The sequence below is a fragment of the Phaenicophaeus curvirostris genome, chromosome 3 (assembly GCF_032191515.1).
Source record: "Phaenicophaeus curvirostris isolate KB17595 chromosome 3, BPBGC_Pcur_1.0, whole genome shotgun sequence".
NCBI classification, from domain to species: domain Eukaryota; kingdom Metazoa; phylum Chordata; class Aves; order Cuculiformes; family Cuculidae; genus Phaenicophaeus; species Phaenicophaeus curvirostris.
The window spans coordinates 33567045-33594729 of NC_091394.1; the positions used below are offsets into that span (position 1 = coordinate 33567045).

Genomic DNA, 27685 nt, shown 5'->3' on the forward strand with positions numbered 1-27685 from the left:
TGGTATTGGCGTTAGAATTTATGTGGACCTTCTGCCCCAGTTTGCCTGCTGACAGTGTCTTCTTCCTCCTCCTGCTCAGGCACATGAAGATTCACGAGAAGGATCCGAACAGCACAGCAACCACAACACCCCCATCTCCACTGAAGCGCAGGCGATTATCTACAAAACGGAAGTTTAATCGTGATGCTGAGATGGACAGAGAGGAGAGGACACCTGCAAAAAAGGTTCTTTATGGGTCGTGAAGCAAAAGGCTTTCCTGGCTACTTCCTAAACCATCAGCTGTTGTGTTCATGCAGTTAGTGTAGAAATAGTAAAGTCTAGTCTTGTTACAGCCGTATATATATTTCAAGATGCCATGCTTTTCCTGTGTAGCCAACACTTGTCTGAGGCTGAAGATGAATTTCCAATTTCAGAGATTGAAAGAATTCAATTTTTTCAATTATTTGGGGGGGGTTGGGGTTTTTTTTGCATTTAGTTTATGATTTATGCTAGGTAATTGATGTTGGTTGACACGAGGATAAATTATTACTTTGCTGCTGCAGCTTTTTCCCTAGCTTTTCTTTTCTCTTATTTGCTGCATAGTAGTCTTGCAGAATAGTGATTTCAACTTGTAAAAAAAAAATATTTACTTCAAAAGCAGCAACAACTTAAGACTGTTTTTGTCTTGATCTGTAGGAAAAGAATCTGTAGTACATTCTCCTTTCACAGTAGTGTAATCCTGTATAATTTGAGTTGCAAGAGCAACCAGAAAATATTTATTTGAAGGCTAGACATTTCCATTAAGGTTTTGTTTATGAAATATTTTAGTGCATTTCAGTCATTTATGCAAAATGTATGCTGACTGCCAGCCTTAACTTGACCCCTTCCACTTACTATCTTTAAATGGCAAGCTAGTAGCAGTTCCATTTAGCTCAGTATCCCTTATTTCTGTGCATGCTTTTCTCCCTGTAGTCAAAAAAAGTGCTACAGAAAACATGCAGATGTTCATTGCTTTTCCCTGGACCACTTGAGTTAGGAGTTGGCAGTATCTCAGTGGCATAAATAATTGAGGCTGACAACTCGCCTGTTTTTCTGAAGGGGGAGAAATGCTAGTTCAGTAGTGTATAAACATATGGGTTTATAAGTTGTTCAAATCCCAGTTTCTCATTAGAACTGAAGCGTCTGTGACTTTGCCGCATACTTCATCTCCTACTGAGCTTCCTTTCCCATTGCACACGTTCTCACACATGCATGGGGGTTCTGTCGCTCACCCTCTGTTGCCGAAATCAGTCATTCCTGGTTGCCTGCAGCGTGGTTATGGATGAAGCCTGCTGGTTTGTTTTTAAGAGGAGAACTTCAAATCGATTGCTTGTTTGGTTTGTTGTGTAACATTTGGTCTAGTGAGGTTTTTTTCCCTCTTTCTAAAGGTTGTCGAGGATGGTTACTCTGGTGAAGGGGATAAGAAGCCTGAGGATGAAGTTTATCATTGTCCAGTGTGTTTCAAAGATTTTTTTTGCAAATATGGGCTGGAGTCCCACATGGAGACACATCCAGATAGTTCGCTGAGGTAAGAAATAGTCCCAAGAGTATTTCTCATCACCAGGTGGCCTGGGGGAGCCCACTGAGGAGGGGCAAAAGCCATTCATTCTTCTGCACTGTAAACTGACCCCGCTTTGTGTTTTTGAACAGATTTTTAAATGTTTCTGCCTCATATTATGTCACCAGGGTGCTGAGGGCTTCATTATAATTTTTTTTTGCAAATACAAGAGATCCTGTCGATTAATAGCTGGGAGAATTTTTAGAAGTTAAAGCACCCTTTTCTTGCCTCAAGAATCATTGTTGTTACACAAAACTGTAAAATGCCAACATTGTGACATTTTAAGAAGTTAAACTCAAGATGCTTAAAATGTGAAGCAAAATTTGATAAAAGTCTGATAGGATTGTACCTGAACCTTATTCTGCATGAGCAGAAAAAGTCATTGGATGTAAAGGTTTTGTTGTCTGTTATGGGAATCAGTGAACACAGATAAGTTTCTAGTTCCAGACTTTCCATAACACGTTTCATGCTGTTCTGCCTGTTGAGGTTAGAGAATGATTTGGATTTTGGCTTAAACCAGCTTCTCTTCACGAGAAAAAATGAGTTGTTAATTGTTTGGGAAGGTGCAAGGGTGTTGTGTTTGATGGGACAAGAGGGAATAGCCTCAAGCTCCCCCAGGGGACGTGCAGGCTTGATATCAGGAAAAAATTTTTCATGGAAAGGGTCATTGGGCACGGGAACAGGCTGCCCAGGGAGGTGGTTGAGTCACCTTCCCTGGAGGTGTTTAAAAGAAGGGTGGATGAGGTGCTGAGGGGCATGGTTTAGTGATTGATAGGAATGGTTGGACTTGATGATCCAGTGGGTCCTTTCCAACCTAGTGATTCTATGATTCTAAGTAATTTCCTTTGGGACTCCTGGTACTTTTTTATTTCCTATTTTTTACTACAGAAAAATGTAGAGCCAGATACATGAAGATACTGTACCAGGGGAGGTTTCAATTAGATATTAAGAAATATCACTAAGCTGAAAAGGTTGTCAAGCACTGGAAGAGGCTGCCTAGGGAACTGGTGAAGTCACCATCCCTGGAGGTATTTAAAAGATGTGTAGATGTGGCACTTAGGGACATGGTCTAGTGGTGGATTTGGCACTGCTGAGTTAAGGGTTGGACTCAATGATCTTAAAGGTCTTTCCCAACCTAAATGATTTTGTGATATAAAAGAGGTACTCCAAATCTTGTTTAAACATGTAGAAAGGCTGCTATTTTAGAAAAGGAGATTGTCTATTTGCAGAAGCTTGTCAGTGTTTTAAGCTTATTTTGTGACATTGGACTTAAGTGATCTCTTCAGAAGGGTGCAGGATTCAGCATCTTGAAGCGTCAACACTCTGCAGAGCCATCCCATTCCATTAAATGGGATTAATTCTATTACATTTTCCATTTTTTTAAATTAGATTATGTTGATAAATACATATAAAACCATTTTTAAAAGCATTCTAAGTGCTGTAATTATTTGGGAAAGGAGCTGGAAAGCTTTTTCTTAAACTTGGTCCGGCAAATAGTAGTTAATTAAATGGAGTTTGCTGTTTCTGTAGTAAATTAAGTAAATTTTCATTATAGACCAAAACAGAAACAGGTGTTCTCTGGTAAGAGCTCTGCAACCCCTGTAGAAGGGAGTCTCAGATAATTTTGCCATATACTTTATGCTTTGAAGAAAACAGCTGCCTTACTAGGTTTATCCTGGCATTAGCCTCATTTTGAAGCTTCTGTGGGGAAACAACCTCTTTGCAAAGTTACATGCCATAGACCTGTGTGGAGAGGTAGATTCCTTCACTTTGAGTGGTGGATGAGAGGTAGTAGAACAGGTAACTTTCTAGCTTGGCAGCTTTGCATTCTCCTGCAGCAAGGCAAAAAGATGCTAGCTGCACAGATGTGCTGTTCCTCTTCATGCAACTCTTTCTCTAGGATTAGGAGGCTTGCTTTTTGATGATATACTCCTGAAATGGATTTTGCTGCCCTTGATAGTGTTGAGCAACAAAGACTAATATGTGTTCCTAAATCAAAGCCACGATTGTCAAGCTTCATGGGCGCAAGTCAGGGCTAGTGCTGGGATGCTGGTCTTTATGGGCTTGTCTAGACGATGGTAAGGGGAGTTTTGACAAATATTTGCTTTAGCAAATTAAGACATGTCAGTGGACATAGGGCAGGACAAGGAAGCCGTGGTTCTCTGTGGTCAGCTAACATATACAAATGCAACTTGCCCTGCCTATCTGGTTTGAAACGCACCTTTTGTCCTAGTCTAGACAAGTCAAATGGCACTGTCTGCTTGGTCCAGCTAGCAGAAAATCTTCTTGTAAGCAGAGCAGTCTGGGCTGCTGTTAAGGTGGCTGTTTCGTCCCAAAGGAAATAGGTTAAAATCCTTGGCAGGCAGGGGCTGTAATCCCCTGGTTCCTGGAGTTCTGCAAGGGTGTTTGTAGGATTCATGTGATGCGCCATTCTCAGTCCTGAGCTCATGTGACTGAAATGATTCCTCTTAGTGAGACTTAGGAGTGTGGGATTTTGCGTGAAAGAGATGAAGAAAAGGATATTTTGCTAGAGTATCGGAGCAGGAGGCACGTGTGTGGGTGTGCTTGTGGCAGGAGAAGAAACTGCAAAATGTTAGGTGTTAATCAGATCCTGGTATTTCCCTGTTACAGAAGACAAGGAGGAAGAACTCCCCTTAAACAGAGTTCAAATAAAAAAGTGTAGCAGCTGTGTTATGAGCAAAGAGCATGGAGCAGAACACTCTCAGTCCCTTTTTATTGCCAGTATCATAAAAGTAGAGTCACTTGATCAGGACTTCTGTGAGGCAGTGTCAGACGCTGTGCATCTCAGAGCCAGATGATCTGGGTCTGGCAGTTGATTTGCAGCCACCGTTTTAGGTAGCTCAGCACAGACTGTTTTGTCATGACCAAAAATAAGCGATGCTCAATCTGCCTAGCCGTGCCTTTCTTTGTAAACCACGCATCCAACTCCTTTGTGCTTCCCCAGTAGTTAGTATAAAAATGATGGCAGACATCGGCTCTGGAGCGATGCTCAGCGTGCGTTGCCTTGGCAGTGGTACCAGCCTTCCTTCGGGGAGGCATCCCCAGCAGCGGCAAAGTGCTAAGGTGTGCAGGAGCTTCTGCCTGGCTTCCTTCTGGTCCTTTAATCCTGCCTTTGTAGTGCTGTTGTGTAAATGGAGCCTCCTGCCCTCAGAGGGTCTGTCTGTCCCAGCCTCTCTCTGTTAAGTAGCAGGAAAGGTGAGGCTGTCTAGTAGCCCCGGGATCAGTATGGGAGCAGCTGATTCACAGGGTGGGCCACTACCCTTCCAGATACAGTCAAAAGAACAACTTTAAATCACGGGGTTAGCTGTTCAAAATCAGATGAAAAGACACTCCACATTGTCTTCCCCAGTGCTGCTTTTTCATGTAAAGCCCCAAGCGGGAGTGATGGAGGGAGCACCTCATTGTTTACTTGCTGTAGAATAAACAATGCTTAATCCACTGATTGTGTGAGAGGGGCTCCCGCTTGGGAGAGTATCTCTTGATTATGTAAAATCCTAAATCGTGCATCTTTGTCTCCTAATTACGGTAAGAGCAGCCCTGCTCTTGGGAGCAATAATAGGGCCTTTTGTCCCACTGACAATGGGCTGTGGCTCTGCATCTCCTTCAGGGCATTACCCGCCCTGGTCAGTCTCTGTCCCTTTGAAGCCCTGGGACCTGCACCCTAATTAGTGACGTGAGTTGGTCCCGGCAAGGCTGTCTGCAAGTCTCCATTAGCAGTGGGAGGTAGCCCGGGGGTGCTTTCTGACCCCTTCGCCCCTCTACCTGGATTATTTAAAGGCGACGTCTGTTTGCCTGCAGCTGGGGCCTCAGGACACCGTCTATTTTGGTGAGTTTGTATCTGAGTGTTGATATAATTAGCAGAGTGCTGAAACAGTGTGCAGCCAATAGGGAAAATGAGAAACCTCATGGAGCAGGGTAACTTCTCTGGAAACTTTTGTGGTGAAGGGTTGCTGTCAAACATGGTAATGTGCTTGTAAAGGTCGCCTGACAGACAGCTCTGAGCAACATCAGCAGTGCAAGCAAAGGAGACGTGAGGATTTCCTGGGGAGAAACCTCTCGAGGCGCTATGTGAGGTTTCTCCTCTTTCCTTTGGCAAGTACAATGGAACAGGCTTAAAAGTAAAATGCGTGGCTTTTAAAGAAAGTATATACACTGTAAAATTCCTCTGTTGGGTTTCACTAACTGGAGCATACTCCTTGTATTTCCTTTACTCCTCCAGAAGGCTTCTTGCAGTACTCCCTGTACCAACACCTAAAAGATCTTTTAATTTTTCCTTCCTCACAGCAACAAGGAGAAATGTATGCTGCCTCTCATGCCCCTGCATCTTGCTCAGGCGGGGAAGAGGGAAGGAGGTGGTAATAGTGTTGCAGTTACCTCGTTTCTTAGAGACATATTTCAGCATGAGCTCTCAGGAAGGATAGTTGTACACTTCAAACACAGTAAAAGCCTGGATCTTAATGAGTATTAGGGGAAACTCTCTGATCACATTTGGTTCAGTGTGGCATTGCCTTCAGCTATGGGATTTGTTTTCATTGGAGACAAGAAATAAATAGCCATTGCAGGGTGTGAAAGGCACTGTCTTCCTCAGTCACTGAGCTGACCTGGTGACAAGAACCAGTAGGTGCTTGCTGCCGTGAATGGATTCGGGGTAGATTAAGTTTTTTGACCTTTTACAAAGCATGTCCAAACAGTGATATAATATATTAAGCTTTGTAACTTGCCAAATCCCAGGCATGTTTTCATGTGGACAGCAAAAGCAGTTCTCTTGCCCCAGGGTGATGTGCTTTTGCAGAAAGCCACTTATGTGGGTAACTTGTTTTACAGAATGTCACGTGCAGCTTTTGATTCAGTCAGGCTGATCACCAGATTTCCCTCTTTACTGGCACATCCCCATTTTCAGTGGTGGGACTCTGCAAGGCACCTGAACCTGTATCCCTGTCTTGAATCATTTCAGCCAGTGTACATGAGCAGCCCTGTTTAAGTCAAGACAAAAAGAAGTGGGTTTTGAGTTAAAATAATTACAGCTACTTCGAGTGTTACGTTTATTGCCCAGTTACTGTTCTTCAGGGCAGTTCTGCACATCACCTTTAGGGAGATAAAATAGCCGGTAATACAAGTTGATGTCGATTTAAATTGACAGAGGTTATTTCAATCATTAGTACCAATAGAACAGAGTAGTACAAAACAGAAGTTGTGCACAAAGCAGCAATGTAACTGACTGAAAGTACATTGTACAGGATGTAAAAGGAAAAAAAAAACCAACATAAAAAGCCCCTTAAGTTTCATTCCAGTTTTTGCCAATGTCTACTTAAGCAGCTTTAGGAATTGACTTTCTATCTTTTCTCTCCTTATATAGTAGAGAATAATCCTGCTGACTTCATTTTTGTGAAGCACATTACTGTCTACACATGGTCAGCCTTTTGTGGGAAGAGGGTGTTGGTGACATGACAAACCTACAAGAGTGAATGTGTTTGAAAACTAAATGTTATTTGCAACTGATATTACTTGTGAGACAAAACTACGGGTTTGTAGCGGGAAGAGGAAGTTTTTTTCCTAGTAGTTGACGCTATTGTTACTGGGAGCAACTTGAAGCATGAACTTTTCCATTTCTGTCACAACTGTTGATGTGCACATAGATAAGCCTTCTTCCTTGTTAGCACTTCAAAATTGTGCTCCTTTAATGCAACTGGGTAATTCTGAGGTGGTTGTATCCTACATGGTCATTGAGTACCGAGAGAGAGCAAGTGAGAGAGAGAGCATAGCATAGGCATGTTCATGAACCTCCTTGAGCTCTGGTTTGGCACATTATACTTTGGCCCCAATGCTTCCCTTCTTAAGTCATTGTTTGAAATGGTACCAGCAAGTATGGTTTAGGTAGGAACTACTGCTAGAGTTACTAACAGGGTCAATGCTACAAGACTTGTTGCAGCCAAGGATGGAGGCACACAAGTGTCTGTTGTGTGGCAGTGCTGGTTTGGCTGACCTTTCTGCTCTGCTGTACTCTGCAAGCTTCTTGCTTAGTGTCTTGCTGATAGGAACTAAGAATGAAATCTTGATTTCTGTGAGTGGCATTTTCAGTGCAGGAGCAGTTTCATGGGCCTGCTGGTGATGATGAAATCCAGCTCTGGTAAATGCTAGAACCAAAAATACGCTGTGGTACAGCGCAACTCAGTTTTGATAAGGCAGAGGAGAGGATATGCAAGCAAGTTGGTGAATGTAGCCTTTTACTGAGCAAATGGAGAAGTAAAATCAGAGGGTTGAGCATCTGTCTGTATGCTGGCTTGCAAAAGCTGACCAGAACTGCTTTCCAAAGTTTCTGTTCTGGTTTAGGAAACATCTGAAGAGCAGTGCAAGTCCAGCGCTGGTCTAGGAGCGGTCAGCTCACATTAGGGAGCTCATTGTGTGAGGAGACTGGGAATCCAGAGCAGACAGTGAATGGACACAGGGAGTGACACTCTCACGTGAAACAGTGTGGAGCATCACATGATGTTGAATAACTTAGCTCAGTTGCAAGAATAGAAAATGGGTAGAATGCAAGGCTGTCTGCTTCTCGTAAAAGGGAATGCGGGAGGGAGAGAGGTCTGAGCTGAAATAGGTTATTAGCATGCCTGCCTGATCCTGATGACCAGGGTTTGTTTATACGCAGGCTCTCTCAAAGTGCTGGCTGCTGCTTATTGTGTTAGCAGTCATGTCTGCATGCTAAGCATAGCTTACCTGCAAGTGTCGATAAGGGCAAGGGTGTTCAGTTGAGATTCAGCTGCACGTATTTGTGAGCCTTGTTTTCATCAGTGGGTGGCTATAGGATAGGGCCTGTGGGTATCTTTCTTCTTATGTTGCTTGTGAAAAGCAGTGTTGCTTTTTTAATATGGTAGACATATAGATTTTTTTTCTTTTTAATTTCTTGTCATTAATTTTAAAGCTACGCAAGTGCTTCCATATTTGAAAGATGTGTTAGAAGGCAGAAAGAGCTTTCTTTTCTTACACTGAAAGAATTCCAGAAGGTTCATTTGAGTTTGTGCACACAAATAATAACTTTTAGTCTGGATACTATGCAGCTTCCAATTTTGGTAGTTGTAGAGGACTGTACTCGTCGTGCTTTTTTTTTCCCCAGGTATGCTTGCCCTAATTATTAAAACCTTCGTTGTTATTTATGTTGATCTTCAGGTCTTGCTCTGTGATTCTGTCCAGCCAATTTCTTGACAGCTTTGGTTTTTAAAACTTTGACCTAGATTAAGTAAAAAGGTCATTATGAGAAGGTGAACTACTTTGTTTGTACAAGTGTCTGCAGGCCATTTCCCATTTTCCCATTATATTCTCTTAGTTGTATGTTCATTCAGTTGAGGTAAATGGTAGAGAAGGCTACTGTTCCACTGGGGCAGAGGTGTTAAAATGGGGTGCTGTTGAAGCATTACTCGTGCATGCAATTCAGTACAGTGTTTCCTGTTTTTTCTTTGTTCACACACAAAGGAAGTTAAAAGATGGTACAGGATAGCTCATGCCTTTTTATTAAATGTTATAGTAGTTAGCTTCACTTGCATTACTCTGGCTGTTGGAGTCATGATACAGTGATACAGACACTGGCTCTGTGGCATGCCGACAAGTTTCTGAAGCACGACATCACCCTGGTTTATATCGGATCTGGCCTGGCTCCTGCATGATACTTTTCTCGCCTGGACCACAGTGCAGCTGTAGGAATGCACATAGCGTCGTGCATCCCTCTATTAATAGAAGGGCTGGCACCGTGCTTTCAGCCTTTGATGCACCCAAGGGTGGCTTCTTTGAGGGAAAGGATTAAAAGGAACAAGGATACATGTTGCTAACAAAGTTGGATAGCCAGTGCGAGGCAGGAAAAACTAAAACTCCTGCTTTTTCTGAGGAGGTGAAGTAGCTTGCACTGAACTTCTGATGAGCTGTGTCCTCCCCCTTATGCCCTGGGAAAGGGGAGGAGAGCCTCTCCAGCCTATTGTGCCTGGCAGGGAGTTGGCTCGCAGTGCTACTGTGCAGCTTGTGGTTTCAGCACAGATCCATAGCACTAGGCGAGGCCGAGTTGGGAGAACAGCAGGTCCTTCAGGGTCGGACATGCTGTGATGCCCGGTGGGAAGGAGGCAGGAACAGTCATCGCAGGACAGTGGGGGGACCCACAGGGATACCCGGGAGGGAGGCAGGGGTGGCATTCGCAGCACTGCTGCTTTTCCATCACGCATCTGCAGCAAGTGGGTGAGATTAGTGCAGCTGTTGGATGTTATTTCCCAGGGCCTTGGGTGTGGTGGCCAGGAAAGGTTTTTCATCCAAAAGAGACCAGTATCTGGACTTGGGTAGGGTAGCACGGGAGCAGAAACCAGTTTGCTCTCTCTGGTCTTCTTCCCTTTGCCTTACCCCAAAAGAAATGAGTGAGAAGCAAAGGAATCCTTTTCTGAAGGGGAACGTCTATAACCTGCTAGTTTTCCTTGCATAGGTGGTGAAAGCCCTTAAGTTTAAAATGATCCTTTCTCTGTCTCCCCCTCCTTGTCGTCCTCCTCTGCAGCTCGTGTTATGGGGTGGAAGCTGGGAGCCTGCTGCTGTCCCTGATGTGGACATGAGTCAACAGCAGGGAATCACCTATCTTTTTCTTCTGCCTAGTTGTATTATTTTTAGCTCTTTACTCCTAAGGAGAGCCACATTAATTCTGCAAATAATGTGAGACAGAAAGGAGAGTAATAACAACAAAGGTAGAAATTTATATACAGTACGTATTAGGGGTTTCAGTGAGAGGAGTTAGATGACAATAACATAACTGTGAATTAATGACTTCTGTCTCAGGTTACGTTTCATACCTGGTTTGTTTTCCTTGCTTCTGTTTGTGGCAGTTGCCAGAGAGCACAGACAGGAAAGGAACCAAATGGTACCAGGCTTTTTTTTTCAATAAGGCCTAGAAATTAACACTGTTTTTATTTGTTGACATGCACATCATGGGCAATATAGTGTCGGTTTGCTGCATGAATGAAAAGGTTTTGGTCTGCTCTTGTGTGGTTACAGAAGTCTAAATAGAAGAATGCTAAATGTCACTTTCCCTTTCCTACTAGGAGTTGCAGGTAGTGCAGAGCACAGCCTTTGATTAATTTCTTGGTAACAGAATGATACATCTAAGTATTTGTCACTGGCATCTTGAACTAGGAAGATACAAAGTTTAGAAGGATTGAATGTTGGACTGCATTATTCTTGATCAAAATCAAGACTGATTAATTTTGCTTAAAATTTGGCTCTGCTTTTCCTTTCTAAAGTCTCTTTCATTTTTTTTAAAGAAAAAAACTATTATTTCCATTGCTGATAAATTGGAATTGGCTCAGAGGAGAGCATAATGCAAGGCAACAGGCATCGCTTATGTAAACTTTTCTTGCATAGGTGCTGCGTGTCGTAAGTGTAGCAAATCCTGTCTTGCCTCTTGAACAAGCTGACTATTTCTTAAAGCTTGTTAAAATGCTTTTATATCCTAATTAGCATTACAGATTTCAAGAATACTAACATTTTGGTAGAAAGCTTTTTAATGATGTGTTTTTACACGGAGACCTAGTCTGCATTCAAAAAAAAAAGCAAAAAATGTGACTGGTGTAGTAATAATTAAACAGACTCGCCTGGTGTGATACATGGCCTGAGCACCAAGGTCAGCCTGGGCATTGCACTGTTATTGCACAGTTATATTTTGTTTCTGCTTCTGTGTTTTAGCAGTTCTGTTTTCTCACCCGCTTGCTTTGTACATCTCTGCCAGCAAGCCAGAGTCTTAGTATTACATTCATGTTGTACAGGTATGAATGACTCCAAAACGTAAAGGCAATTAAGAATGAAGCTCATTTTAAAGCAGACTTAGCTGCTAGAAGCAGGTTTTTTCCTTTTTACTTATAATTGAATCTCTGTGCTTGGAACTGAACAGCTTTCTTCTCTCTGCTCTGTAATCATGTTTACAGAAAAATGGAAAGCTGTGGCCAAGACTAGCAATCACATGATAACACGGCAGCTTTTATTTGCTACATCTGGAAACTTACCTTGCAAGTAGAGGGCTTTTATCTCCGCTCAGGTGTTGAACCATTGTTCTGCCTGTTCAGCTAACAACCTCAGAACCTGTTCCCATCTCTGTTCTCTGCAGCCACACCATCTGTGTTCGACTTGGCACTCCACGTGAGCAGACTTGTGAAATTGTAAGAAGCGGGGCAGTATTCGGTGTTTTGTTTTGTTTTTTAGAATTCATCATAGCAAAGTATTACCATATGTTTCAGATGGTTTGTTTGATATACTGGACTTCTCAGACTTTCCACAATTGTTAGCTTTTTTTTGTAAAGCAGATTAAGCAAGATGAAAAAATGTTCCTATCACCTAGATTTCCTTCCTTTTGTCTTTCTTAGGCTGTGATTTTAGATTTTAAAATACTGTCGACATTGACACTACTTAGAGATGGAAAATAGTACAGATGACAAAACAGAGAAATTAATGGTTAGGCTTCCTTAAAAAGGCATTGTTAGGCATGGGAGCTTACTCCATTTAAAATTAGCAAAAGCCTTAGTCAGTGCAGCATGATGCCTTAACTAGTTAGGGTTTGAAGCTTAGTACCTGTAAGTTTTTCTTGGAAGAGGTACACGTTCATATCTGCATCTGCATCGCTGATTGTCTTCAAAGCTCAAGTCAGGTCATTTGGGGGAAACTCAGACTCCCTTCCTATTGAGGTGCAGGGGAGGGAACTCAAAAGAAACACACACACATGAAAAAACCTCCATATATATACTTGGGCAAATGGGCCATGTATTTTAAATAGCTTGCATCCATAGCAAAGACTGACAAGCCCAAGTGAGACCTCCCTAGCCGGCAGCGCGGTGACACCCCTCAGCGTCAGGAGCAGCTTTACAATGACCTCCCTTGTCCTTGGCGAGCAGCATGGGTGCAAGGTGCCAGCACTGCTGCTGGAGCCCGCTAGGCCACCTGCTTGCCTGGGGCCTGCCTCACAGAGGCTGCTCCACACGTCTCCCAGGGAGGGCTTTTCTTGGGCTGATTTTATTCCAGCTCTCTGAGCTGTGGCTGCCTCTACAGGTCTGCCTTGACTGCAGAGGAAGGGAGGGCATCCACAGGTCCCTCCTGTGTGATTCTGTAAACTGTGACACCAGGGAAGGGTGCTGACCCAGGGCATGCTGCATTTCTATGCCCTGAAGTGCCTGCATCTTGAGATGACAGGCGTGATTTATCTGGATGTTTCTTTTTTTTCAGGCAGGAGCTTCTTTTTGACCAAACAGAAAACAAGCTTCATCCTTTTCCCAGCTTCTATTTGCTTGCTGTTTCTTCACTCACAGCAAGGAAAACAGAAGGCTGAGGAGGAAAGCAAAAAATACTGAAGGGTATCTAATTCTGTGTGTTATAAAAGAGAGGAAGTACCCATTCCTTTTTGAAGACATACTACTTGTGTTTTAGGCGGGGGAGGCAGTTCCCTTTGCATGGAGAACACCATTTTTAAATTGCAAATTTTTACTGTCCTGAGGCATAGTACTTGATACAGAGGTACTGCAAAGGACTTCCACACAGGTCTCTGCTCTGAAAGATTTACTCTCAAGTGCAGCTTTTGATGGGAGCCCTAAACAAACTAGTGCTCAAAATCAGCATGCCACACAGCTGATGGACGGACGTGAGGGAGCGTAAGATGGATGAGGTGCAGCTCCACACTGTGTGTGTGAGCTGTATGCTTGCCCAGGAGCACTGGCTCCTGCTCCGCCCAATTCCTGGGGGTACTGTGGCAGGCACCAACTCTCCCAGTAGCAATGTGGTCCCATCAATGATAGCTATGCTTGCCCTGGCCACTGCGTTGGATTGCTGGTCCCAGGGAGGCCAAGCACATCAGGGACCCCGGAGCTGCCCCAAGAGGCCCTGAGGTGAGGATCTGTGTTCCTCTGCGGAACAGCTAGACCCACAGACCACCAATGGTGCTCCTTGTGTTGCAGGAACATTGTTTGCAAGCCCTTCTTGTCCAAATGCTGATATATCAGGAAACGTGTGCCAGAAACACTACTTGTTTTCATGCAAGGCGTTTTTGTCACCTCTAAAAATGAATTTCTTTCATTAGCCTGCAAATTCTTCAGCTCTAACCCTTTAGTGCCCTGCTTCCCCCAGTGGTTTTGGAGGTTCTGTGTTTTTTATTTTTGCTGAAGATGCAAGCTTTGCATTATGGCATGGATGCTGCCAAGTGAGCTGAAGGAAAGCTGCAAACTCTGATGCTGGAGGAACACTACATGTTGACATTCCCGCCCTCCCACCAGAGATTGTTGTCACATTTAGCAAATCTGTTTAAGTAAACGTTTGCTTTGTAAGTGGCATTGGTTCGGTATTTAATGGAATGCAGGCACGATGCTGGCAGTAATTATAAAGGTAAGATGCAAGTGCGTAATATTTATGTCCCAGCCTTCTGGGTAGCATGATAACAAAGGCCGTGTTACACACACCTCACACTTGCCTCTTCCACCACTCAGAGACTGCAAGTCCAGTTGTTTTGTGGGTGACTCAGTTATCTCGTCATTTTCAGGGAATAAAAAAGGTCTGTGGAAGTTTATGTAGTGATAAAAAGAACAACAATGGGAGTTTGTTAGGGACAGGACAGGGAGGGGGTGGTTTCAGGATTTTGTCAGAAGTAATTTCTAATTGCAGGATGTTTTTTTAATGAGTAGGCACATGTCCTTTTCCTTGATGTAGAAGGTGAAGACAGTATGGAGAGAACTAAGGCCAGAGGGAGACCTGAAAAACTCCTTCTGCATATAATATTCTCAGTGACAAAATCTGACTGTTTCACATCCACTGGTGTTTGCTTCTGTTAAACTCATGCTTTGGTTGCAAGTTGGAGCTGCAACCACAAGGAATCTTGTTGAGTGAAACTGTGTGTCACTTGTTGAATGCAGAGTGGTCATGACCTGTCACGCCACAGAGCTCAAATCCCAGATATTTAAAAGGCAGTAGGCTTGTTTGTTGGTGTGTGGCCAAGTGTTGCTGCATAGTCCTTACTGCCTACAGCACAGCTGCATTTCCAATACCTTAGATTATTTAACACAAATCCTCTTTATGTGAGAAACTTTTGTTTAGTTGAATTTGAGTCTGAGAACTTAAGAAAAATACAAAATCATAGCAGTAGAGTGTGGGTAGGAAAGGATGTTGCTTCTGCCTTTTTCTTTGGAGCACACTGGCTGTGAAGGGGGTGTATGAATGTCAGAACTGTTGAACCTGTTTCAGGTCTTTCTCCTTTGATTCTCATCCTCTTCAAGGAGTACCCGTTTTCCTTCTAAAACAGTACGTTTCTCATAACAGCTTGAAGAAAAATTGGTGAAAGTTTATGGAAAAGCAAGGCAGAAAAGAATTCGTACGTGGATATTTGAGTGGTGTGCAGTAGGATGTTTTAAACAGTAAAAAAAGGTGCTATTCATACATTTGCAGCTGCTTGCTGCTTAGGTCTGATTTCGCCTCTCCTTGTCACTCATTTTTTAAAAGTTATTTTATTTTAATGGTACTTTTTAGTAAATGGTGTAAAGCCACTGAAATGTTTTATGTCAGACAATGGGAAGGTTGTCAGAAGGCTGTGGTCTCAGCTGCCACTTTGCCATCTGCCCGTGTGGGACACTTAGTTCCCTTATGCTGTATTCTTCAAACTTGCAGTGAACTTCATAGCCAGAAGCTGGCAGAAAGTGACTGTGATTGAAAAGGCCTTGCTGTGGTGATAGATTTTTGACATGCAGTGGCTTTGTTTTGCATTTAGCAGGTTCTTAGTAACATGGGACAAGAGGAAGGAGGCTGTCCTAATGCAAGAGGAATACTAGTTCTTAAGCTTGCAGCAGTCAGTAAGTCATTTCTATTTTATTCCTTTCCTTTCCAGGTGTGACATCTGTTGTATTACCTTTCGTACTCATCGGGGCTTACTGCGCCATAATGCAGTTATCCACAAGCAGCTTCCCAGAGATCCCATGGGAAAGCCTTTCATTCAGAACAACCCTTCAATTCCAGCAGGCTTCCATGACTTGGGATTCACGGACTTCTCCTGTAGGAAGTTCCCCCGCATTTCTCAGGTACTCCGTTTTGTTCACAGCTTAAGGTACCAGCTGGCACAGTATATATCTTCTGAATTCGTTGAAGGACTCTACCTTGATGAGGTAGACATGGGGTGTCAAATATTGTGTGGAAACCACATTACCGCTGTCTTTGTAGGCTTCAAATACTTTCTGCCTTTCTTTTTCTTTTTTTCATCAAAGGAACATTGCAATTGTTTTTTAGTATTCCAGTGGATAACTGTTAGTGTAAAGATCTGCAAAAATACTTTAAAGGAAAGCTTCAGTGATATTAGACTCTTGCCCATTCCAGCCAGCCCATTAGTTATCTCCTTCCTGAAATCATCCCACGTCTAAAATCTATAGGGAAGGCACGTGGTAAGGAAGACATTATTTATTTTAATGTATTGTAACAAAGATGCAGTTGTGGAGAAAGAGATTTTATCACAAAAAAATTTGGGAAGTCACCTTACTTACTAAACAATGACATCTTCAGTGATTTCTTCACAGAACACTCCCAGGCACCTTTCTACTTTGTTCCTTACTTGAGATTTGAAGATGATGCACCATTGAGGGACAGTGGATGAGGAAAGGCAGGGAAGTAGTCTGTAAATATTTTTCCCAAAGCTATAAATCTTTCTGTTGGATTATATTATTCCTCCCTCTGTCAAACCTGCCTGCCTTAGTTCATTTGGGTTTGGATGAAGCTGCTTACCTATTTGAAAAAAAAAAAAAAAAAAAAAGCAGTCAACACCACAATCCAGTAGAACCTGGCTTATTAAGTATCTGTGCTTTTCTTATTCTGAGAGGATTAAAGGATTCATTTCCAGCTCTTCTGGCTGCAAAGTGGTAGACCTGAAATTTGCTGCTGGTCCACCGGAGCCATGCAGGTCATTCTGTAACTCCAGTAGTTTGGGTGTAAAAATTAGAAAATCAGGAGGAGAGAGAACCTTTTAAACAACTTGGTTTTATTTCTTTTGTAATTACTGCCAGACAGTTAAAGTTACTGAGGGATTTAAATGTTGGGTCTTTCCCTTTGTAATAAGTTTGCTTACACTGTGAGACAAGACCTATTAAGTATCTGAACAAAGTGTGTAGAGTATAAAAAGATCTTGCCAGCCCTCTACTTAATTTGTCACTTGTGGTGTTACCAACGTATGAGCTATCTGCATAGCATTTAAATACAGCATTTGGTTTTGTGATTGTTTTTAGGGACAGCTATAAGGTCCACTTGTGAGGTTAGTGTTTTTCTTGAGAGAATAAATGTAATCAGACTTCACTAACCAAAAGCGTTTCTGCTTTCGGCTCTGTGTTTCATTGATTTGCTTTTAGGGAATATTATTTTGATCAGCTTATGTTGTTTTGTTTTCTTGGAAGCCTTTGTTTTCCCTCCTCTCCTTCTAGTTTCTTTGTAGTTAGCTAAAGGAGGTAGTCTTACTGCCCAGCTTAGTGCATTCTGCTGTGTAGTCTACTAAGGCTCTTGTTCTGTCAGTGAAGTGAGAGAGGTTTTTGGAAGGGAATTTCAGGATGGAAAAGTACTTGAATCTGAATAGCCCTCTGAAGGAGTTTGCCTTTATAGAAGGGAACTTATGGATAATCAGCCCCTAATTCAGATACACCACTTAGGTGACTAAAGGTTGTGGAGCAGGAATATCTCCATGCCAGGTAGGTGGTGGCTGCTTTAAACTCCTTAACACGGGCAGTAGAGGAATGTGTGAACTGTTCTTGTTTTGCAGGAGTAAATGATGCCTTACCAGCTTGAGATGTTTACTCTAAATATTTTTGCATGTCTTGCAGGTCTGGTGTGAAACGAATTTGCGAAGGTGCATCAGTGACTTCCATCGATTTATTTGTGAGACGTGTAACAAGGCATTCCCCATGCTTTCGGCACTCAAACTGCACACAGAAACTCACGTGATGAATCAGGGAAAAGACAAGCACAAGACACGGTCCATGAACCTATCCAGCGAAAACCCAGACCAGAAGGCCTTCATGGCATCCTTGGGCCTACAATACACCAAAGACATCAAGCCTGTCAAGCAGGAGGACAATACACACGATGAGGTCCAAGAGTTGCGGCTCAGAGCACTGAAGAGTAACCTACCTCAGGAACCTGGCAGCACCGGTCTGCTCAGCCTCTCTCCTCTGGAAGCTGCCTCTATGGGAGGGTCATTTTCAGTCCTTCCCCCTACAAAAGAAAACATAAAGCTCCTCTCGCTGCAGCCTTTCCAGAAGGGTTTTATCATCCAGCCCGACAGCAGTATTGTGGTAAAACCCATCTCCAATGAGTCTGCCATTGAACTGGCAGACATTCAGCAGATCTTGAAGATGGCTTCTTCCGCTCCTCCTCAAATCAGTCTTCCTCCACTTTCTAAAGCACCTTCTGTCCCTGTGCAGTCCATTTTCAAGCATATGCCGCCACTGAAGCCAAAGCCTTTGGTAACACCCCGAACAGTCGTTGCAACCTCTACACCTCCTCCTCTTATCAGTGCCCAGCAAGCCTCCCCTGGCTGTATCAGCCCAAGCCTCCCGCCTCCCCCTTTGAGGCTGATCAAAAACTCGGTGGAATCCTCCTCCAACTCTCACCTCCCTCAGCCAGGAGCCAAATCGAGTCCTTCCTCGCAGTTGCTCCTCCAACCCAAAGTAGAGCCTTTAACTCAGCATGAGATGAAGACACAACTGGAGCAGGACAGCATTATTGAAGCTCTCCTGCCTCTGAGTATGGATCCCAAGATAAAGCAAGAGGTTACAGAAGGAGACCTCAAAGCCATCATCGCAGGGGCAGCAAACAAGAAAGCCCCCACCATGAGGAAAGTTTTGTACCCCTGCCGTTTCTGTGACCAGGTGTTTGCCTTCTCTGGTGTCCTGAGAGCTCACATCCGTTCTCACTTGGGTATTTCCCCATACCAGTGCAACATCTGTGACTACATCGCAGCTGACAAGGCAGCGCTGATCCGGCACCTGCGGACTCACAGCGGGGAGAGGCCTTACATCTGTAAAATCTGCCACTACCCATTCACAGTGAAGGCCAATTGTGAGAGGCACCTGCGAAAGAAGCACCTCAAAGTGACCAGGAAAGATATAGAGAAGAACATTGAATATGTCACCAGCAATGCTGCAGAGATGGTGGATGCCTTCTGTTCCCCAGACACTGTTTGCAAGCTGTGCGGGGAGGACTTGAAGCATTACCGGGCTCTCCGCATTCACATGAGGACACATAGTGGCTGCCAGAAGAAGAAGCCATTTGAGTGCAAGGAATGTGGCACAGCCTTTTCAGCCAAGAGAAATTGCATTCACCATATCCTCAAGCAGCACTTGCATGTGCAAGAAAGGGAGATTGAAAATCACATCTTGGTGGTGGACTGCAGTGCCCAGGAAAGCCAGCCAGACCCTTCCTTATTGGAGGACAGCACTTACATGGACCACAGGCCCATGACGCCTTTCCTGGAGCCACAAAACGGCTTCTTTCTTGGGACATCATCTCACGTTCCCATCAAACTTGAACCTGCGGGCAACTTCCCGATGGATTTTGATGAGCCATTGGATTTCTCTCAGAAGAGCAGAAACTTGAGTGCTGTGCAAGTGAAGCAGGAGAACTTGTTTGGCTCTTCTCCCCTGTCCTTCTATGACTGTTCCATGGAGCCTATCGACCTGTCCATCCCCAAAGTCCTGAAGAAGGATAGAGATGATGTCACATGTGAAGCCAGGAATCAAGAGTTGGCTGCTTCTGGAAACAGTGATATAGCCTATAACTGTCTGCAATGTCCTTTGGTTTTTGGTGCCAATGGGAACTCGGAGAAAAACAGGGCTGTGAGGCATCCCCAGCCACTGAAAGGTTCATTGCATTTGACTGTCCCGATCATTTCCCCAGCTCTCCTTGGCAATTCTGCCTTGCTGAGACCCTTGAGGCCTAAACCACCACCACCACCTCTCTTGCCAAAGCCTCCAGTAACTAAAGAGCTGCCACCGCTGGCTTCTATTGCACAGATCATTTCGTCTGTGTCATCTGCTCCCGCTTTGCTGAAAACGGAGGTTGCAGACGCCGGTCCCAAGGCACTGAGCACCTCCACTGGGTGTGACAAATCAGGGAATGCCAAAGCAAAAGTGACAATCGTGACTGCCCTTCAGAGAGACTCCAGCCTGCCCAGTGACCTGACTCAGGCCTGCAATCCAGAGCAGTCTCCTGTTGCTGCTGCTGGGGTGCCTAAGAGAAGAGGTAGAAAGAAAGGAACAAAAAATAAGCCCAAACTTAGCAGTGGTGTGGATCTGGAGTCAAGTGGGGAGTTTGCCAGCATAGAGAAGATGCTGGCCACCACAGACACTAATAAATTTAGCCCATTTCTGCAGTCCACTGACAATTTCAAGGAAGAAAGTGGCAGAAATGGAACAAGTGAGAATGAGAAGGAAACTGCTGAAGATAAGCTGCTGAGAGGAAAGAGGAACACTTACTCAGACTGCCTGCAAAATATCCCCTGTCCTTACTGTCCTCAAGTCTTTCCATGGGTAAATTCTCTGCAGCGGCACATGCTCACTCACACAGGTAAGAGTGCCTTGTGCTAATGGTGGGTTGTAGCTCCTGAGGATTAAGGGCCTCCCGTGGAAGAATCTTCCTTTCTTGCCCTCTCTCTTATGCCTGAATGGTATTCTTCATTATTTTGCAGATCCCTAGCTGTTGCTGTTGGATAGTGGTGGTGGTAAATTTTTCAGTGATGCAGTAATCTCTGTCTCTTTGAGTATCAAGAGGGCAAATTAAACTGCTAAAGCCAATTTGACTTCAGAGCTATAACTTAACATACCTGTGAAAAGACTCCGATTTCAGGTGTTCTGTTATTATTGTCTTATCTTGAAAATGAATGTATGTGTTGAATATTTCATTGCACCTTACATGGTTTGTTTGGCTGCTGCCAGTGGCTGCCTGTATGAGTAATGCTAAAAAGATCCATGAAAATGAGAGCAAGTAAGTATAGAATTGTGGCAGGAAAATAAAATAATGAAACGTTTAGCATGTTTTTTCTAGCGGTGGCTTTTATTTGACAGATCAGAGAAAGAGGATGCACAAAATATCATCCTGAGCATTGCGTAGTAGCTTCCCTCTAGGAAATGTTTCTTTTCAGTGTTTGACAAGTAGAGGTGGGCTTATGCCCTGAGGCATGGAGATGTGTATGGAATCTTTAATATTGTGCCACTGTGTAAGTAACCTCAAACCTGGGGTAAACAAAAGGAGGAACTGAGGAAGGATATTTATTTTGGGTTTGGGGTTATTTTTCATTCTTCGCTATAAGGGAAATACTGTGTTGAATGCCGTGCTGATTTGAAGTTCACTCCTTTTTTCCACCCACACTCTAATAAAGTAATTAGTAGATTTTCATCGTGCTCAGAGAGAGAAAAGACAAAGCTCTACTTGCTGTTCCTCCCTTTTAAGTCAGTCACAGTTATTGATGTTATTTGCTTCGTTATGCAATCTCAACTTCTGGCGTAAAGAATAAAAGTTAGGGATATTTGTAAGAAACACAAGTGACTTGAGTACAACCTCATAAAAGATAACTTCATTTTTTTGAAGGAATTGAGGTTTCCTGAAGCAACTGATTCATGTTAGTGCTAAAGAGGGAAACCTGAGGAGGTAAAGGAGGTTAGCTAAGAAGTTTAAAGGGCACCTGAGCTGTGGAGCAGCCCCTGTTGCAGTTTGCTTTGGGTGACGCGAGGACATGACTTGTAAGGTATCAGTGCAACAGTGAGGCTGTTGTTTTCTAGTCCACAGAGACCGAATCATTTCATCTTATTAAGCGTACAATTTACTTTCAGTGGTGAAGGAGAGCTCTTTATTTGTATCAATTGTTTTCTAACACCCTGCTCTCCAAAAAAAACATAGTTACTGAAGAACTGTTCATGAGACAGAAAACAACAGAGAGGCTTTTCCCAGTCTAAGGGGTTTGACCTGCTTATTGATGGCAGACTTCCAAGGTAGCAGCACTGGTGTAAACCCTTAATGAAGACAGGAAAATGCACTCGGCCATGAATTATACTGGTAAAACTTGTCTCCCCAGCCACACTGTCCTTTCAGAAAGCCTGCACTGCAGTCCCCCACAAGGAAGGCAAGCAACTGCAGCTGTAGCAGGGCTGGATCCACAGTGCAGATACAAGATTTTTGGTGATGCTGCAAGAAGTGGCAATAACCAGATTCCGGCTGGTGTGCTCTGGCAAAGATAATACCGAGCTCTTCCCTAATCATCATCAGAGCAGTGTTGGGGGAGACATGACTGGAGGACCACCCATAGCAAGCTTTGAATTGCCTTGGGGGCATCTCCTTTCAGGTGAAAGTAGCATTCAGTTTCTAAACTGGGAGTTCACAACAGCTCACCTGTAGCAGCAGTGTAGATGAGGGAAAGGCAAGCAAGGAAGTCAGAGGAGATTTAGGCCAAGGAGGTGGTGCCAAAGCAAGTAGTAGAATGCATTCTGGTCAAGTGAGCCCATTGTTTCTGTGGTGAGTGTCAGGTGCTGGTGGCATGGGAGGAGTTTGTCAGGTGCCTGATAGATACAGCAGGTTGTTGGCTTTGTGTTCTGGGTGGGCAAGCTAGTTTGCTGATGGAGAAGTACACAGTGTAATAGTGCAACACACCACCTCTGTCCCCACCTATTGCACAGAAAGTGACTTGGAACTTGAATGTCTGGGCCTCATGGCTGCTCCCTGATTGCGGGAGAGAAGGGGCCAAGAAGCTGATGGGAGTAGGGTAGGTGAGAGTCGTGGTGATCTGCTTTCAAACTGTATGTGTTAGGTATCTGCTCCATAGGGAATTAGCGCAGGCACATTGGTTCGTGTTCCTACAGTTCTGTAGTACGCTTCTATCAAAAATCCAAGGCAGTCATTTGAGCTAAGAAGTGGCAACTAGCTGATGATGAGTAAGCACAGTTGAGGAAAAGGTATCTCATTTTGAGCTTTTAAGCAGTATCTACGTTACCTGTTTTAAACTACTGTGTCCATAGGGACATGACAGGATTTTTGCAAGTGTGTCTTTCATGGTCAGTACAATTCTCACACAGAGGACTCTTTCCATACGGTGTCAAGATCATGTTTACCTTTTGTGAAAAAGTGGAAAAATGCAGATGCTACCAGTAACCCACACCCCTGGCACAACCAAAAATCTCTTTCATGAAAGCTTTCACTGTGCTTATTCTTACCCCAGCACTACTGTGTGTTTTTTAGTTCAAAAGCATTTCCATGAAGAAGCAAACACCTTCCTCACCAGTTTTTGTTTTAATGCAAAGCTCGCAAGTGAGACACTGGGAATTTGGCATAGCTCAGTTTTATAGTGTTTTAACACAGTACCTGTGTTTTGTTTGAACCTGCTTGAACACTTCCTTTTGATTCTTTCTCTTCATGTTTTTATTGTTTAATTTACTCTCCTGTGTTCAACTCTGTTTGCCTTTGTTTTTTGCTCTTCTCTCCTGCTCTTGGATTTTTTCATTCTCAGAGCAGCAAGTAAGATGTGCCCTGCAGGAGGTACAGTTAATTTTGTTCCTTTTATGGCATGTGCATCACACTAGGTTCAGTATAAAATTAAAATAATGGTCTTTTTTTTTTTTCATTAGCTTGTCATAGATAGCCTAAATCTATTTTTGCAGAGAATCACTTGAGGATATTTTCGGAGTGATATTGCCAGATCTTACTTGATCCAAGATTATTTTTTGTAGAAGGTGAGATTTAATGGCAGAAGAGACTTCGGGTTGGTCGGTTTGTTTTGGTTTTGTTTGGCTGTTACAACAGGAATGAGCTGGACAAAAAAGAAGGAGATCTATAAACAAAATAAAGTAATAAATAAATAGGATACAGTTACACCTAACCCATGAACTTGTGTGTTTCCTGTTGATTGGAGGACACAAGTAATAAAAAGAGGACTGGAGGCATTTTTGTTCTTTACTTTTATGACTTCAGTCAAAGTGAAATTGTAGGCATCTTTACTTTGCAATATTTGTCCTTACCTTGGAAATAATGTGTTTCCACTAGGACTACAGTGACAGGAGATATATTAATTAAGAAATTTTCTTCTTACATGATGCGATTACTTAGATGACGCTTTATATTGAAAAAGACTCCCTTCAAATGACTGGCTCCCATGAAGTATCCAGCCTAGCCTAGTCCTGCTAACCAAATTTTACAGTCAGTTCTGAGTCAATATGTAGGCACAGATGTATTTTAATCCAGGCCATGACTACTCTTATGGAAAAGGTTAACAAAAAATCAAATCATGTTGCACTTAAACTGTTTAGATTACTCTGCAGTGAGTAAGTATATTTTATCAGAGGAACAGTTGCCTTTAAGGGACAATTCAGGAAGCAAAGAATGCTGCTTTTTTTGAGTTATCATTTTTGTGCCTTAAAAGGTGGCATTTTTGGAAAGCAGTCTGGTTTCCATTTGGGAAACTAACTTGGCGTGGGAGGATTGGAGTTTGCACAGTGAGCATCATTTTGTTGTTGTTGTTTTGAGATCTCCAACTAGGACGTTTGTGTGGAAGGAAAAATATCTGTTAAAAGTATTGGTCTGTATGACAAACATTTGGTTGATAACAAAAGTTGTAAGGACTGAAAATATGAGAAAATTGTGACCTGAGATGCAGGTTGAGTTTCAAGTAATTAATCCCCAGCTAATCCTGTCATTGCATGCTCGAAAAGAAATGTGGAGAGGAATTGGGCTATCATGAAGCAAAAGGATTTCTGCTCAACTTTGAAGTTCTGCTTTGTATTTGCATTGTGAATGAAGCCAAATAAAAGTACAGAAAGTGGTGGTATTTGTAACCATAAATTTATGGCTACCTTAGCAGGCATCTAAAAAGAAATACTGACTGGAAAGCCCACAAAAAGTAGTGCCTTAATGTTTCTAAAAAGTTGTGTTGACACTGGAAGAAAATTAAGAGAAAGAAACAGCACCTGAGATGTCTGCAGGATGTGAGGAATCCCTCAAATGAGTTGAGATGTTAATTAGGGCAGAACCAACTTGCAGAAGATTCAAGTGATTAACATCCCCACAGCATTATATCAAAGAGGCTGCTGGCTGGAGGAGAAGGGGAGAGGTGTGTTCAGTGGAAGGTGTTGCAAGAGCTGATCTCCTTTTACGCGTGGCTATCCTCACAATCTCTTTCTTCATCGCAACAATGTGTTGCAGGACCACTTTACTCATTCCACTGCGTGATCTTGGCTTTTCTTTCAACTCTTCATGTGCTTAGTCCCTTCCCTTGTTCATTTAAATGAATTGCAGACATGAACACCTTTCTCTTGCAGGGAAGTAGTTGATCGCTTATTCAGATTATTTAGCACATGGGGCTTGATTCCACTGAAGTCCATGGAAAGAGGCCCTGTGGCTTTGATGGAAATTGTGTCAAATTCACATGGGTGATAGACATCTCAGGAGAGGGCATGCTGCTGAGGAGCTTACAGTCAGGGTGTTGTAGTTGGTCACCAGGCAGTAAAGGCAGAAAAGGAAAATAAGTTTCTTATTACACTTTAGAGGAACAAATAGATGTACTTTTTTCTTGTCAGGCCAGAAGCCCTTCCCATGTCCAAAATGTGGTGGTGTCTTTTCTACCTAACAGAATTTGCATAAACCTGGAGTTCCCAGATGCCACCCAAGGAGAAATGTGTTTATACCCCAGTGTTAAGGAAGTGGATGCCAGACCTGACAGTGGCACATGAAGTTTTTTCTCAGCTGTTGAGAACAGCAAACCCAAATTGCGTTAGGTTGGACTAAACTGTAGAAAGCATAAGGACGTGAGAAGTGCCCTGCTGGGTTAGAGCAGTGATATATGCAGCCAAGTACTCACCTGCCCAATGGTGATGGTAGGATGTGCTGTTTAGTGGGCCTGGCCACTCCTGTTGGCATCCACAACTGCTGCATTAGGGTTGCGTGTTGGAGGGCACATCCTTACCTCTCCCTTTACTACCTGTTTACGGACCTGCTGTCTCTGCAGTTGCTTTCTGAACCCACTGATACTGTCTGGCTTCAACCTCATCTGGCATTGAGCTCCAGAAATTCACTACATGCTGTGTAAGGAACAATTTTTTCAGCTGCTTTCAGCAGTTCACCTGGTAGTTTCAGAGAAATCCCTTAATTCCAGTGTTGCAGGATTTGGTGAATGTCAGTTCTGTGTGTGCCCTCTCAGCTGCCTTCATGATTTGTAAGCTTCAACCATAACACCCCCTTCTCTCCTTCAAATGAGAACCCTCAGCCTTTCTGGTGTCTTCTTGCAGGACAGCTGCCCTGTTACTTGGATCAGATTCGCTGCTGCAGGCCAACCTTGTCATTCTGGAGAGCTATTAGTGTTGATTCTGAGACCTCCTGCCCAAATATACCTACCAGTAGCACATACAGCATCATATAGGGGTATTTTAGATTATTTTTCCGGAGGTGTTTTACTTAATATTCATCTGCATTGAAACTCAGCTGCCATCTTCTTGCCCACTCTGTTTTAAGAGTTTTGCAGTGAAGGAGATTGATGGTTAGATCATGCAAGGCTCTGTTGGAGGCAGGTGAGTGGCATTTAGTCAGAAGGGACAAGCTGACGTGAAACCAAGGGTGAGCGCAGTCACTCAGGGGTTTTTGTGCTGACCAAATGGGATAGATGCAAGAAGGAAGCCCAGCAGATGATGGTACCTGGCCCCCTTTCCTTAAAAGTGTTGGCACAAGGGAGCCATCACTGTAAGGCCTTCACACCTCCAGGAGAGACGAGGTCACTTCGTGTCACTTTGAGTTGGTTTCACAGGAGAGTTGTTGAAATAACAAGCCTAAAAGCAGCAAGAAGTTGGCTCTGTGTGTCAGGGTAGTTAAAATTATGAATCGGTCGTTAATCTCAGCCTCAGGTTTGCTGCTGATCAAGTTGCACAAAAGCATTCACAGGGTTTTCCTCTTGTATTTCCAAACTCCGGTTTGTTTGGGGAAGTCTGCTGTCTTCCCAACCTCTCTCATCCTTTCTTTTTCTTTTAATACAGCAAGTTGCCTTGCAGTGATTCAAATGTAGTAATACAGGTCTCAGTACTAGTCTGGCATTAAAATCTTCTATGCTGGAGACATGTTACAGCGTGATTTGATCTTGCCTATCATGAAGAGACTAAGTTGCCTTGTTGTCATGTTAACAGCCTGTAACTTAACAGGGCCGTAGCACAGTATCTGAGGTGTCACGTGGGCTCATCCTACCTATGCAGACAACGGATGGCTACAGCATGAGAGAGGAAGACTCATGTTATAACATGATCCCCTTGCAGAACAAAAGTCTGCAGAAAGGCCTCTGAAAGTGTTCACTTCCAACAGCCTTCACAGCAGAACAAAACTAAACAACCTACTCGGGTGTGTTGAAAACTTTCTTTGTAGTCAGAGGGATCCTAACGCAGCTCAGCTGGTTGGCAGAGTGAGGAAGCAAGCGTTTCTAAAGCCATTCAGATGAGCGCTGGTGCGGCACGTAGGACGGGTAGGACTGTGGTTGAAGGTAAATTTGTTCTTAGCAGCCGGCACTGGGCCAGTCAAAGTGGTTTGACCTGCCCCGGTAGACAGAGCCTTGGGCCATGGTTGGATAACACAAAGCACTTCTTGGACATACTGGCTCAACCTGTTCCCAACTGTTCATCCCCACAGCTCTAGCTGACCCAGCTGCTTGAAAAAATGAAAAGGGCAAGGGGAGGGACCAGCAGCCGTGAGATCAGTTCCCGGATCTGGCTGGCGATACAGCCCTAAAATGCGGCTGAGGTGTGGAGTTGGCAGCGTCTCCTGGGAGGCGCTGGGGAAAGGTGCTGTTGAAATTGGCTTTGCTGTCAAATGCTTTGTCTTCAAACAGCAGCTTTAGACAGCAAGGAAGGAGCCCAGATCCTATACTGTTATAGTTACCACATGCACTTTATAGCACAGCTTACTGTTTATAACTGGCTTCATCAAGTGGTGTTTAATCATGGTCCAAAATCATTCAGCAGCTTTGGACTTGTGGTCTCCCCTCCATTGTCCAAGAAAAACTGATTTCAAAATCAGTGGAAGTAAATTAACATTTTGAAACTGTGGCTTAGTTTAAAATGGGGT

At 43.5% G+C, this 27685-nt stretch overlaps 1 protein-coding gene across 6 annotated transcripts in view; it reads left to right on the plus strand.

Annotated features, from left to right (window-relative positions):
• RREB1 (ras responsive element binding protein 1) overlaps window positions 1–27685 on the plus strand; it is a 124919-nt gene that overhangs the window by 83557 nt on the left and 13677 nt on the right. For all 6 annotated transcript variants that reach the window (XR_011337160.1, XM_069853611.1, XM_069853608.1 and 3 more), the window contains 4 exons: window positions 80–224; window positions 1407–1546; window positions 15465–15654; window positions 17431–20173. Coding sequence is in view for 5 of the 6 variants with exons in the window: in XM_069853611.1 (XP_069709712.1) it covers window positions 80–224; window positions 1407–1546; window positions 15465–15654; window positions 17431–20173 (3218 nt within the window). In the remaining variant the exon portion in view is untranslated. The remainder of the gene's footprint in view (window positions 1–79; window positions 225–1406; window positions 1547–15464; window positions 15655–17430; window positions 20174–27685) is intronic.